The sequence below is a fragment of the Oncorhynchus gorbuscha genome, linkage group LG04 (genome assembly GCF_021184085.1).
Source record: "Oncorhynchus gorbuscha isolate QuinsamMale2020 ecotype Even-year linkage group LG04, OgorEven_v1.0, whole genome shotgun sequence".
Taxonomy (NCBI): domain Eukaryota; kingdom Metazoa; phylum Chordata; class Actinopteri; order Salmoniformes; family Salmonidae; genus Oncorhynchus; species Oncorhynchus gorbuscha.
Window position 1 is genome coordinate 78,125,129 of NC_060176.1, and position 14,945 is coordinate 78,140,073.

The 14,945-nt window shown below is 45.7% G+C and overlaps 1 protein-coding gene across 1 annotated transcript in view; it reads right to left on the minus strand.

Annotated features, from left to right (window-relative positions):
- LOC124034674 (protein HIRA) overlaps nt 1-14,602 on the minus strand; it is a 49,119-nt gene extending 34,517 nt beyond the window's left edge. The window contains 13 exon segments of the mRNA XM_046348144.1: nt 6,532-6,617; nt 8,467-8,676; nt 8,998-9,103; nt 9,406-9,476; nt 10,231-10,344; nt 11,230-11,397; nt 11,889-12,049; nt 12,135-12,230; nt 12,340-12,434; nt 12,713-12,803; nt 13,448-13,558; nt 13,773-13,835; nt 14,356-14,602. Of these exon segments, the coding sequence (XP_046204100.1) occupies nt 6,532-6,617; nt 8,467-8,676; nt 8,998-9,103; nt 9,406-9,476; nt 10,231-10,344; nt 11,230-11,397; nt 11,889-12,049; nt 12,135-12,230; nt 12,340-12,434; nt 12,713-12,803; nt 13,448-13,558; nt 13,773-13,835; nt 14,356-14,392 (1,409 nt within the window). The 5' untranslated portion in view covers nt 14,393-14,602.
- Between the last annotated feature and the right edge of the window lie 343 nt (nt 14,603-14,945).

Consider the following 14,945-nt stretch of genomic DNA (forward strand, 5'->3'; position numbering starts at 1 on the left):
TAGAGTAAACCCCATTGAGGGAGGATGGTGAAAGGGGTCTTATGGGTGGTAGAGTAAACCCCATTGAGGGAGGATGGTGAAAGGGGTCTTATGGGTGGTAGAGTAAACCCCATTGAGGGAGGATGGTGAAAGGGGTCTTATGGGTGGTAGAGTAAACCCCATTGAGGAGGATGGTGAAAGGGGTCTTATGGGTGGTAGAGTAAACCCCATTGAGGGAGGATGGTGAAAGGGGTCTTATGGGTGGTAGAGTAAACCCCATTGAGGGAGGACGGTGAAAGGGTCTTATGGGTGGTAGAGTAAACCCCATTGAGGGAGGACGGTGAAAGGGGTCTTATGGGTGGTAGAGTAAACCCCATTGAGGGAGGATGGTGAAAGGGGTCTTATGGGTGGTAGAGTAAACCCCATTGAGGGAGGATGGTGAAAGGGGTCTTATGGGTGGTAGAGTAAACCCCATTGAGGGAGGATGGGGAAAAGGGTCTTACGGGTGGTAGAGTAAACCCCATTGAGGGAGGATGGTGAAAGGGGTCTTATGGGTGGTAGAGTAAACCCCATTGAGGGAGGACGATGAAGAAAAGGGGTCTTATGGGTGGTAGAGTAAACCCCATTGAGGGAGGATGGTGAAAGGGGTCTTATGGGGGTAAACCCCATTGAGGGAGGTGGTGAAAGGGGTCTTATGGGTGGTAGAGTAAACCCCATTGAGGGAGGATGGTGAAAGGGGTCTTATGGGTGGTAGAGTAAACCCCATTGAGGGAGGATGGTGAAAGGGGTCTTATGGGTGGTAGAGTAAACCCCATTGAGGGAGGATGGTGAAAGGGGTCTTATGGGTGGTAGAGTAAACCCCATTGAGGGAGGATGGTGAAAGGGGTCTTATGGGTGGTAGAGTAAACCCCATTGAGGGAGGATGGTGAAAGGGTCTTATGGGTGGTGAGTAAACCCCATTGAGGGAGGATGGTGAAAGGGGTCTTATGGGTGGTAGAGTAAACCCCATTGAGGGGAGGATGGTGAAAGGGGTCTTATGGGTGGTAGAGTAAACCCCATTGAGGGAGGATGGTGAAAGGGGTCTTATGGGTGGTAGAGTAAACCCCATTGAGGGAGGATGGTGAAAGGGTTCTTATGGGTGGTAGAGTAAACCCCATTGAGGGAGGACGGTGAAAGGGGTCTTATGGGTGGTAGAGTAAACCCCATTGAGGGAGGACGGTGAAAGGGGTCTTATGGGTGGTAGAGTAAACCCCATTGAGGGAGGACGGTGAAAGGGGTCTTATGGGTGGTAGAGTAAACCCCATTGAGGGAGGATGGTGAAAGGGGTCTTATGGGTGGTAGAGTAAACCCCATTGAGGGAGGATGGGGAAAAGGGGTGGTAGAGGAAACCCCATTATGGTGAAAGGGGTGGGTGGTAGAGTAAACCCCATTGAGGGAGGATGGTGAAAGGGGTCTTATGGGTGGTAGAGTAAACCCCATTGAGGGAGGGATGGTGAAAGGGGTCTTATGGGTGGTAGAGTAAACCCCATTGAGGAGGATGGTGAAAAGGGGTCTTATGGGTGGTAGAGTAAACCCCATTGAGGGAGGATGGTGAAAGGGGTCTTATGGGTGTAGAGTAAACCCCATTGAGGGAGGATGGTGAAAGGGGTCTTATGGGTGGTAGAGTAAACCCCATTGAGGGAGGATGGTGAAAGGGGTCTTATGGGTGGTAGAGTAAACCCCATTGAGGGAGGATGGTGAAAGGGGTCTTATGGGTGGTAGAGTAAACCCCATTGATGGGTGGAGAGTAAACCCCATTGGTGAAAGGGGTCTTATGGGTGGTAGAGTAAAACCCATTGAGGGAGGATGGTGAAAGGGGTCTTATGGGTGGTAGAGTAAACCCCATTGAGGGAGGATGGTGAAAGGGGTCTTATGGGTGGTAGAGTAAACCCCATTGAGGGAGGATGGTGAAAGGGGTCTTATGGGTGGTAGAGTAAACCCCATTGAGGGAGGATGGTGAAAGGGGTCTTATGGGTGGTAGAGTAAACCCCATTGAGGGAGGATGGTGAAAGGGTCTTATGGGTGGTAGAGTAAACCCCATTGAGGGAGGATGGTGAAAAGGGTCTTATGGGTGGTAGAGTAAACCCCATTGAGGGAGGATGGTGAAAGGGGTCTTATGGGTGGTAGAGTAAACCCCATTGAGGGAGGATGGTGAAAGGGTCTTATGGGTGGTAGAGTAAACCCCATTGAGGAGGATGGTGAAAGGGGTCTTATGGGTGGTAGAGTAAACCCCATTGAGGGAGGATGGTGAAAGGGGTCTTATGGGTGGTAGAGTAAACCCCATTGAGGGAGGACGGTGAAAATGTATTTTTTTTTTTTTATGCTTGGTAGCGTACACCACATAGACATACAATTGAGGTAGTGCTAAAGGCAACATGGTAACAGAAATTAGAGTTGGAGGACAATGAAAGACAAGATGAGCGTCCAGCCAAACAATAAGAATGGGCAGCAAGACGAGAACAAGAAGAAAGTGCGCATGCCATTTGATTGAAAGAGATCGATCTGGACGTACTCCTAATACATTCAGGCCATCCTACACCCTCAAAAGAGATCGATCTGGACGTACTCCTAATACATTCAGGCCATCCTACACCCTCAAAAGAGATCGATCTGGACGTACTCCTAATACATTCAGGCCATCCTACACCCTCAAAAGAGATCGATCTGGACGTACTCCTAATCCATTCAGGCCATCCTACACCCTCAAAAGAGATCGATCTGGACGTACTCCTAATACATTCAGGCCATCCTACACCCTCAAAAGAGATCGATCTGGACGTACTCCTAATACATTCAGGCCATCCTACACCCTCAAAAGAGATCGATCTGGACGTACTCCTAATCCATTCAGGCCATCCTACACCCTCAAAAGAGATCGATCTGGACATACTCCTAATCCATTCAGGCCATCCTACACCCTCAAAAGAGATCGATCTGGACGTACTCCTAATCCATTCAGGCCATCCTACACCCTCAAAAGAGATCGATCTGGACGTACTCCTAATCCATTCAGGCCATCCTACACCCTCAAAAGAGATCGATCTGGACGTACTCCTAATCCATTCAGGCCATCCTACACCCTCAAAAGAGATCGATCTAGACGTACTCCTAATCCATTCAGGCCATCCTACACCCTCAAAAGAGATCGATCTAGACGTACTCCTAATCCATTCAGGCCATCCTACACCCTCAAAAGAGATCGATCTAGACGTACTCCTAATCCATTCAGGCCATCCTACACCCTCAAAAGAGATCGATCTAGACGTACTCCTAATCCATTCAGCACATCCTACACCCTCAAAAGAGTTTGATCTGAGGCGGAACAACCCAACTTGTACCGCTTTTCAACAAAAAGGAGGTGGATGTATATTTGACTGTGTTTGAGCGGATTGCCACATCCCTTAAACGGCCGCAAGGTATTTGGTCACTGCTCCTCCAAGGTGTTCTTGTAGGAAAGGTCGTGCTAAATCCTGTCGTTTCAAAGTAACCCAGACGAGAGGAACCTGATGGGTTATCAGAAAAGTACCCTAGAATATTCCCAGACTGTTCCGTTACACATGCTATGTCTAAGAATGTCACTGGGAACAAGTCTGGTGTTGAGGAGGACGTCAGCGATCCCACTATATTCAATCTGTCCCAGACATTTATAGAGGATCGTGATTTCGCTAAACCTCCTGAGTTGACATCTCCTTTGAAAAGCCCAAGAGGTGAGCGAGTTCGTAGGACCGCTGAAGGAAGAGAGGGTTCCCTTCAGTTGACACTTTGTTTTAGGAAGCAGCAGCTGATTAGGGAATAGTAAAGATGTTCCCCTCTCCCCTCTTTGTGCTGAGATATGTCCAGAGGAGTTGGATGAAGTTTGTGTGTGTTACATTGACAGAGATGGTGTTCTAATGAGGAAATGGCGTTCTCGCGCCACTTCTGGGAAAGACGATTGGCTCGGTGTATCTCAAAATTGTTACGCTTCGACAAGAGATACGGAGGTATTTGGGGAACTTCTTCTGGTCTGAAACAGGATGTTGTTGCTTACTGTAAATCCTGTCGTATTTGGCACGGATGGGTAAACCAAAACAAGCTGTACCGGTGGCATCTTTGCAGCCTATTCCTGCTTTTGACAAACCTTTCGACAGGGCTTTGGTGGACTGTGTTGGTCCTTTGCCCAAAGCCAAGAGTTGTAACCACTTAACCATAATGTGTGCTGCCACTCATTCGCCTGAGGCTATTCCACTGAGGATCATCTCGGCTCACAGTATTTTTTTAAGGCCCCGGTGAAACGATGCTCAACGTTTGGACTTCTGCAGGGTGCGCGGGGGTGGGGGGGGGGCAATGATTAAATTTCATGTCAAAGGTCTTCCAGCAAATGCTACAACAGTTGGGTTTAACCCACAGCCCCTCTAGTGCCTTCCACCAAGAGTATCAAGGTGCTCTTGAGAGATTTCATCAGACTTTGAAGTCTATGTTGAGAGCTTTACTGAGCAAGCCTGTCCAACAGAAATATAGGATATATTTGTCGTCTTAAAGGGGAAGGTGTTACAGGCCTAGTTTTTTTTTTCATTTATGTTTTGAGGTTGGACTTTAGCGCATACAGCTCATTAGCGCATACAGCTCATTAGCGCATACAGCTCATTAGCGCATACAGCTCATTAGCGCATACAGCTCATTAGCGCATACAGCTCATTAGCGCATACAGCTCATTAGCGCATACAGCTCATTAGCGCATACAGCTCATTAGCGCATACAGCTCATTAGCGCATACAGCTCATTAGCGCATAGCTCATTAGCGCATACAGCTCATTAGCGCATACAGCTCATTAGCGCATACAGCTCATTAGCGCATACAGCTCATTAGCGCATACAGCTCATTAGCGCATACAGCTCATTAGCGCATACAGCTCATTAGCGCATACAGCTCATTAGCGCATACAGCTCATTAGCGCATACAGCTCATTAGCGCATACAGCTCATTAGCGCATACAGCTCATTAGCGCATACAGCTCATTAGCGCATACAGCTCATTAGCGCATACAGCTCATTAGCGCATACAGCTCATTAGCGCATACAGCTCATTAGCGCATACAGCTCATTAGCGCATACAGCTCATTAGCGCATACAGCTCATTAGCGCATACAGCTCATTAGCGCATACAGCTCATTAGCGCATACAGCTCATTAGCGCATACAGCTCATTAGCGCATACAGCTCATTAGCGCATACAGCTCATTAGCGCATACAGCTCATTAGCGCATACAGCTCATTAGCGCATACAGCTCATTAGCGCATACAGCTCATTAGCGCATACAGCTCATTAGCGCATACAGCTCATTAGCGCATACAGCTCATTAGCGCATACAGCTCATTAGCGCATACAGCTCATTAGCGCATACAGCTCATTAGCGCATACAGCTCATTAGCGCATACAGCTCATTAGCGCATACAGCTCATTAGCGCATACAGCTCATTAGCGCATACAGCTCATTAGCGCATACAGCTCATTAGCGCATACAGCTCATTAGCGCATACAGCTCATTAGCGCATACAGCTCATTAGCGCATACAGCTCATTAGCGCACACAGCTCATTAGCGCACACAGCTCATTAGCGCACACATAGCTCATTAGCGCACATATAGCTCATTAGCACATATAGCTCATTAGCACATATAGCTCATTAGCACATATAGCTCATTAGCACATATAGCTCATTAGCACATATAGCTCATTAGCACATATAGCTCATTAGCACATATAGCTCATTAGCACATATAGCTCATTAGCACATATAGCTCATTAGCACATATAGCTCATTAGCACATATAGCTCATTAGCACATATAGCTCATTAGCACATATAGCTCATTAGCACATATAGCTCATTAGCACATATAGCTCATTAGCACATAGGGTACGAAGATTGGTGTCACCTCGTTAGTCAGTATGGGTTACACTTGTGCTGGTTTCCATCTCGTTAGTGGGAAGGTGTTTCACCTGTGCTGGCCAAGGTGCTATTTAAGTGTGGCTGGTCCAGTTCTTCAGTTGTCTATATAGATGTGGAGGGTTAACCTTTAGTTGGCTCTCCCTAGTTGATTTCTAGAAAATCATTCCTTAGTCTGATTTTGTTTTGCTCCACCTTTTAGGTTTGCTTCCTGTCTTTATGTCTTTTAGTGGGTGTCTTTCAGGTCCTGGTTGTTGTTGCTAGTCAACTTTCTGTGGACACCCCCCATGAGCGTCTTTCAGAACCCCTCATAAAACCCCACCTGTTTGGTTGATTGTCAGTGACTGTTCGAGCGACATTATTTGCTTTTCTAGCTGGGGAACGTAACAAACATATGAAACTGTATGTCATTTGTCTTTAACGTCGGAGAACAAAAATGAATCCCGTAAAAAAACGTATTAAAACCAAAATAGAATGAAGCCGCCTTAAAAATTAGTTCTATAGTATAACTGCTTTGTTTGATGGAGGAAGGGCTCATTGTAATTTCTGGAATAGAATAAATGAACAAGGTGTATGTGTATGTGTTACCCTGTGTCGAGCTGGGCGATGCAGAGAGGAGTAATCCTCCTCCTGCCGTCCGCGGTCCTCGTCTCAACCTGTTTCTTCAACAGGTTCTAGGAGAAGAAAACAAATATCCATGGTAAGAGACTGTTCAAGACCATTAAAACGTGTGCAAGACCACAGAATGCATGACAACATAATACCAACTCATCTCAACTGACTTCTCAACTCTCATGTCCATTTGTCTTGTTAACAAATGAGAGCTGTTCTCATATTTTACAGTTCCTTCAGTCCCCCCCCCCCTCCACACACACACACACACACACACACACACACACACACACACACACACACACACACACACACACACACACACACACACACACACACACACACACACACACACACACACACACACGTTTCATTCCTTCAGTTATATCGGATCTGGGCCTGTATTTACAAAGCAGAAGTGCTGATCTAGGATCATTAAAATCAAGAAGGACAAAAGTGATCCTAGATCTTGCGCCAGGTGTATAAAGCGCCTAAAAGCAGGAGTGCTGATTTAGGATCCGGTTATCCTTTTAGATCACGATGAATACGACTATAAGGACAGATTATATAAACGTCTGAGACGGTTAAAAGGGACAGTTCAGCATGAAATTTGATACATGCTAAGAGGGAGATTGATTTACATGGGAAGTGTATCTGCAAATGTTGCCAATCCTTGTCCATAGACAGCTTTCAAAGTAAGGAAACTAATATCTAAATATATGTCAAATTACTGGAATATCTCTGATGAATACAGGCCCTGATATCTGCCTTCCAATGCATTCATGCACAATGCATGAACAAAAGTGACAAAACAAAATGAAGACAGAACTAGAGTTGCAAAATTCCGTTTTTGTTCCAGAAATTTCAATTGCAGGATTTCTCAGATTTCCTCGTAATTCCAGGAATCTTACAAACAGGATTTCTTTAAAACTGGTTTTGGGAATGTTACCGGAACATTCCAACCCTAAACAGAACCATACAGGGAGCTGTGGGTCAATGTTATGCATTGGTGTTAAATGGTTGACATCAATATGTTTATTGATGTCCTACATGCCTATCATTTCATTACATCCCCTAAATGAAGCCAATGGATTCAAAATGTAGGGATATGACAAAAACACAATAAATGTCATTGCAAATCAAACAGAGGAGAGAACCGAACACCTGCAACATGGAGAACTAAGCGACAGCTATATTGGGCTGAGCATGTGACTCACATTATTGGACCGACCGGAACCATAAGGTTCTGGCTCGGATATTTTCTTCTCACATTCATGTTCCGTTCCAGTAACTAGGTAAGATGCCAAGCTGAACCAAGCTGAACCAAGCTGTAAAGGGCTGGCCTGGTTATGCTTGGCTGAGTCAGGCTTTATAGTGTTAATCAGACTTGGCTGAGTCAGGCTTTATAGTGTTAATCAGACTTGGCTGAGTCAGGCTTTATAGTGTTAATCAGACTTGGCTGGGCCAGGATTTATAGTCTTAATCAAACTGTAGTGTGGTACTGGTCCTGCCCTGAGGTGCATTGTTGCCGTGCAGAGTAGGGTGAAGATGCCCCTACACGCTGATCGAGGGTCCATTTAGCAGATTCCCCGCTAATGGGTAAAGTTAGGATTGGGGAGGGTAAGCTGATCCTAGATCTGTACTTATCAAGGTTGGGGTAAATTCCATTTAAATTTCCAGTCAATTCCGAAAGTACCTTCTTAAAAGCATAAGAGAATTGTAATTTCAGTCTACTATTTGAATTTTCTCGAATTGACCCAAACCCTCATACCGGCCTGTCCTACCTTGCGGATGTCACCCCTGCCCTAGATGCTGATCTTGGGTCAGTTTTGCAGATTCCCCACGAATAGTTAGGATTGTGGGAGCTGATCCTAGATCTGTACCTAGGGGAAACTAGCTGGCCCATCCTACCTTGCGGATGTCCTCCAGGGACTCTCCGTTGACCACGCTGGTGAGTTTGTGGGCCTGGGCCTCGTGGGTCATCCTGTGGTTGGCCTGCTCCGCACGCTGCCTCTCCTGCTGGTACTTGAGCATCTCCGGGTTCTCGATGATGGTGGTGGAGAGTTGGGCCTCGGTGGTGATGGCCAGGCTCTTACCATAGATGTTCTGGTGGATGGCGTTCTGGATGGAGGAGTGTTAGCGAGCTAGAAGATCATCTCATAGTCTTATAGATCTGGGGGGGACTTCTTGAAAGCTAACGTGACGGCCCAGTGCCACAGCAGGGGGAGAAAAGGTATATGTGAACTGAAATGTTCTAAACTAAGCACTTTGCTGTTCTACAGGTGTTCTGGGTTGTTGTGAGACATATAACTGCCACCTTCCCTGTAAAGCTTTTGGGGGAAACTTTATATTTACAGAGAGTACAGAAAGAGGGAATTTAAGTTGTGGTATTGATCCCAACACTGGTTGGGTCACGTCAAAGGACATTAGCAGTTGGCTGACCTTCTCGTCCTCGTTGAGGGGGTCCCCGAGCTCGTCCTGAGAGAAGTTGAGGTATGCCACTGTACCGTCCATGGAGCACACCAAGATACCTAGCCCATTCAGGGTCCTAAGTGGAGCAGAGAGCAAAACGCCACCACACACTGTAACTAACAGCGTTCCCTCCCGTTTCTCCATACACTTTGAAGAAAACTTATATCATCAAACCCAGGCTAAGAAACAGACTGGCACGCCGGCTAAGAAACAGACTGGCACGCCAGCTAAGAAACAGACTGGCACGCAAGCTAAGAAACAGACTGGCACGCCAGCTAAGAAACAGACTGGCACGCCAGCTAAGAAACAGACTATCAGTCTCTAAAGACATGCATTATATGTCAAAGTAGATGAATTCAGTGAGGGGGGTATTCTCACCATGAGATGTCCATGATGGATTTATCGAACAGGTCGTGGATGACCACTAGAGGGCGCTTCAGAGACGTCAGCTGAAAACGGAGAGGTAACGCCCACACACAAAACAGAGTTGGTACAGTACATGAAAATATGTTGTTGGGGATTCTACAGAGCCATCCACATGTACACATACTGCTGTCGAGACACATTGATGGAGGGTGGATCTCACTATCCGTCTAAAATGTGTGAATAGATTAGATGAAATTAAAACAATCAATACAACAAAAACAAGAAAACAAGAAAACCGATTTGTTTTGCTAGTGGATATGTCCGTTAGAATGAGGTATGAAGGATAAACATCTGACAAATCCTGTACACAGACCAGGCACCCCAGTGTCCAGTCTGGAGCGTGAAGTCACAAGCGTAGCAACCTAGCCCTGCCAAAAGCCCTGGTTTGCTCTAGAAAGCCTACGTAAATTCTGATCGCAAGAACGGCCAAACCAAATAAATGTAGGGACCCTGGTTTTGGGCTCTAAAAGGAATTGATTCGTTCGATCCAGACATTAATTATTTTAAAGTTCGCTACGAATCAAGATATTTAATAAAATAGCGATCTATTCTGACTACTACATTTGTCATCATACAGGACCACACACTGACACAGACCAATCACGTGCCAGCAGGCTACGAGGAGGCTCCCGGTTGATGAAAATGACTACATCGACCATGATCCTTGCACTTCAAATTCAACTACTTCATGCGCCATCGGGAGTTTTCCGTAGGAATACGTGGATGACATCAAAGCTATCACCATCTACTGGTCTGACATAGAACGACGGTTCTTACCCAAACGGAGAGGGAGCGGTCTTTGCTTCCCACAGCACAGCAGCAGTAGGGACAGCTGGGCTTGGGAGAACTTCCATTCCTCTGTTTCTTTTTGAAGATTTTGGGGTTGAATTTCTGAGAGAGAGAGAGGAGAGAGGTGATTGGGAGCCTGAGGGATAAGTGATTCTAGAGCTGAAATGCCATCCCAGTTGTGTCCTCTCTAAGCTTATGTCAGCGCCTGCAAGCTTGTGGAAGGATCTTTCCTCCAAACATGTTTAATAATAGCGTGTTGCTGTGACAACACACTTTGGAAAGTGTTTTGCACATAAAGCAATATTACTCAGATTCCTAGTCAATATCCACTATCACCATTACAAGAATAAGTGTGTTCACCAGAAAGCCTTAACATGTAAGTTCTCGTGGCAATGTCCAAAAATACAAAATCAATACTATGTTGTAAGGGATTCCAGGTGGAGTCCAAGAGAAAGTATCCATTAATGTTATTCAGAGTCCACAAAAGAGGACTGGCCACTCCTCTGAGCCTGGTTCCTCTCTAGGTTTACTCCTCTGAGCCTGGTTCCTCTCTAGGTTTCTGCCTCTGGCCACTCCTCTGAGCCTGGTTCCTCTCTAGGTTTACTCCTCTGAGCCTGGTTCCTCTCTAGGTTTCTGCCTCTGGCCACTCCTCTGAGCCTGCTTCCTCTCTATGTTTCTGCCTCTGGCCACTCCTCTGAGCCTGCTTCCTCTCTAGGTTTCTGCCTCTGGCCACTCCTCTGAGCCTGCTTCCTCTCTAGGTTTACTCCTCTGAGCCTGGTTCCTCTCTAGGTTTCTGCCTCTGGACACCCCTAAGCCTGGTTCCTCTGTAAGATCCTGCCTTCCATTGAGTTTTTTCCTAGCCACTGTGCTCCGCGTTGCTTGTTGTTTGGGGTTTTAAGCTGGATATCTGTAAAGCTCTTTGTGACAAGTGCTAATGTAAAAAGAACATTATAAAATACATTTGATTGATTGATCACGGGCCCTCACCACAACAGTGACAGCCTTGCGGTGGCCCACAAAGTCCATGTTGGTCTTCCAGCCGTCCCTCTCAATGATCTGAGCGGTGGGTCCTGAGTTGTTCATAGCGTGGGCTGACACCAGGTACTGTCCGTCAGGAGACCAACTGAGGCGCAGCACATGAGTGGTCCCCCCACACTGGTCAACAACACAGAGAGGAGCAGAGAACAGGGAGTTAGTGGTCAATGAATTGGGACGACAGAAATGACAAACGTCAATCGCGAGAAGGGAGAGTGACAGCTGGGGTCTCCTCAATAGGAACTAAATAGAAGCAAACGGGCCGAAAAGTGACACCTGATTTTGTCTAATAGTATAAAAATAATAACAACAACAATAACATTTACATTTAAGTTGGGTGCCTACATTTGTGCTATTTCACACATGTACAAGTGTGTAATATACATGCGTGGATTTGACATTTGTTTTAAGTACATCCCACTCCACCCGAGACAACCTCGGAAAGTGGGGTCACGGCCAGGGATCAGCAAATATTGACGGCGACCGTTATGTATCTCATTTTTTGTTTCAAAACATTTATCATTGCAAAGTGATTTGCTAAAGTAGGCACTGATGAATACTCCCCAACTGTGTTGTGTGGAGGTTTGTCAGCTTGGCAGAGTGGAGCTCACCTCGTTGAAGGGCTTGGTGATGTTGGTCTCCTGCTGCCAGTCCATGGTCCTCCACACCTTCAGGCTGTGGTCGTCAGCCTGGGAGGCGATGTACTTCCCTACAGGGTCCCACGTCAGCCCCTTCACCAGGCCTGTGTGTCCCTTCAGCGACGCCACTATCTCTGGGGGGGAAGATGAACAAGGTTGTGTGAGAAATAACTCAGAAACACAACAACAACAAAAGAAACAGTGGTTCTCGTTTGTCACCTGGGAATTTGCGAGCATTCCAGATCACAATGGTGTTGTCCACACTGCAGGAGGCTAACCACACGTCGTGAGGGGACCACGCCACATCCATGACATCTGAAAACACAGACGGGATGTGCCCAAAGGCAAAACGACTGTCAACGTAATGTAGAGCATATTGTCTGAGCAGTGAGCAGTCCATCTTTCCATAGAGCAGACAGCTTACCCCCTGTGTGGTTTCTCAGTATGGTCACACAACGCCACTGCTCCACGTTGGCCAATTTACTGCTCGACCCAAAGACGGTACTCGGTCCAATGAAGCTGTTGAAGTAAACACAGCAAATCACTTACATCAGGAATGGCAAACTCATTCCACGGAGGACCTAGTGACTGCTGTTTTTGGGAGTTTTTCCCCTTCCTTACTAATAAGTGACCATGATTCGTTAAGTACAAGGGAGGAGCGAAAACCTGCAGACACCCGGCTCTCTCTGGGAATGAGTTTGATGCGTGTGACTTACATGGTGAGTTGCAATGGCACAATATTACAGGAAAATATCAACCAAACACAGCATGTGATTAGGTGGGTGTGTGTTACGTACGCAGCTCTCTTCCACACCATGACCAACTTGTCATCTCCTCCGGAGGCCAGGTAAAGCCCGGTGTTTGACCAGCGGACACAGTTCACACACGCTAGAAAAAGGAAATCAACACAGAGGCTGTTTTAGTTGAAACTTCACCCCCAGAGAACCTCTTGTATGACGTTTTTTTTGTCCGATTAAAAACACGCCGGAATATGGTTTGTCTCTACTGTCAGTCAGATCTGAGCAGCAGACATGTGGTTTGTCTCTATTGTCAGTCAGATCTGAGCAGCAGACATATGGTTTGTCTCTATTGTCAGTCAGATCTGAGCAGCAGCAGACATGTGGTTTGTCTCTATTTTCAGTCAGATCTGAGCAGCAGACATATGGTTTGTCTCTATTGTCAGTCAGATCTGAGCAGCAGACATGTGGTTTGTCTCTATTGTCAGTCAGATCTGAGCAGCAGCAGACATGTGGTTTGTCTCTATTGTCAGTCAGATCTGAGCAGCAGACATATGGTTTGTCTCTATTGTCAGTCAGATCTGAGCAGCAGACATATGGTTTGTCTCTATTGTCAGTCAGATCTGAGCAGCAGACATGTGGTTTGTCTCTATTGTCAGTCAGATCTGAGCAGCAGCAGACATGTGGTTTGTCTCTATTGTCAGTCAGATCTGAGCAGCAGCAGACATATGGTTTGTCTCTACTGTCAGTCAGATCTGAGCAGCAGACACCAAACATTAGTGAGAGAAGAATCACCTAAGTGATTGTCCATCTGGCAGAGCATCTTGGGGATGTTCACGTTCTTCTCGTCCTCCTCTCGGAGCACTGGAGCCATATTCCATATGACAACCTTCCCAGAGTCCTCGCCTGCAACACATGGCACACAAACACAACTCAGTACCATTGAACTGATCTCCTTATTTAAAGTGTAAAACAATGGTGCATAGTGTATTGATTATTATTGCATACTTGAGACAATGGTCAAACTGTACATTACGCTTGTACTGTTTAGTGAGGTGTATTGTTTAAATGCAACCCGAACAATTAAACCGTTATTAGGCGTAGTGATGAAGGACCTTACCCTGGCCACCCGTGGCAAACTTTGTTCCATCGGGATGGATGTCAACAGAAAATATTGGTTTCCCTGAGAAGCAGACGTGATTTAAATTGGATTAACAAGCATGTCATCCTGCTGTAGATAACTAAAAATGCTTGATTCAGAACACCAGGGGTGTTTTCATTACGCAGATTCTGTTGCACGTTGAAAAGTGTCTGGAATAAAGGATTTCTGTTATAAAACGCTTTGCAACAGAATCCGACTAATAAATACAACCCAGCTGTAGACACGGTCTAAAATGAATACTGCAGCCTGCATTGGGTGTTTTGCAACAACTGCTATCTACTTACTGCTTTGTGGAATATGCTTACGTGCTAACCTTAACAAATAAAAACAGATGGCTAACTAGCTAACATTAGCGTCTTAGCTCATGCAAGAGAGCGTTGTGCCTTTTCCTTTGTAGCTATAGTTTATAAAGGAATGAGTAACGTCAGCTTGCTTTAACACCCTCTTCCCCAACACAACGACAGAAGCACAACTTGTCTTGGGTCAAGATTCGGTCAACTATTATTATTCATTCCAGAACAACCGCGATTCAAATGCTTACCATTGTGACTGACCCAACTTGGTTTCAATAGCTTCATTTCAAGTGCGTTGGCTTTGAATTAAAATATGTTGAGCTAAATCGTGATTTCTCTCCGTCTCTCGCGTTTAGTTAGATATCCTTGAATATGAAGTACCCCTTCTTTTTTTGTGTTAAAGTCCGTCCGTTACTTTAATTGAACTCCATTTCTCTTGCTACCCTCTGGCACATCTCGCATTCTCCCCAATCTCCAAGCAGAAACAGTTCAGCGTCTCTTCGGCAACACTAAAAAAAAAGTACTTCCGGGTCACGCACATTTTCTAAATAAAAGTTTCCCACGTAATAGTAGAAAAGTGTCCTAAACCTGATGTATGTATCTAAACATTAACAATGCTTCATATTTAAGTGACATTCGCAATACATTTGGGTTTTAAAACATATTCCAAAGCAAATTACTTCATGACATAAAACACGATTATTCTAGTGCTAGATCAGTAGGGTCTGTAGAATATTATTAAAAACACAAATCATCACATAAATAATTTTGGGTTGATTTTCCTTTAAGCTCCAGCCATTTCTCAATGTGCTCCATCTTATATTATTTATCTTATATA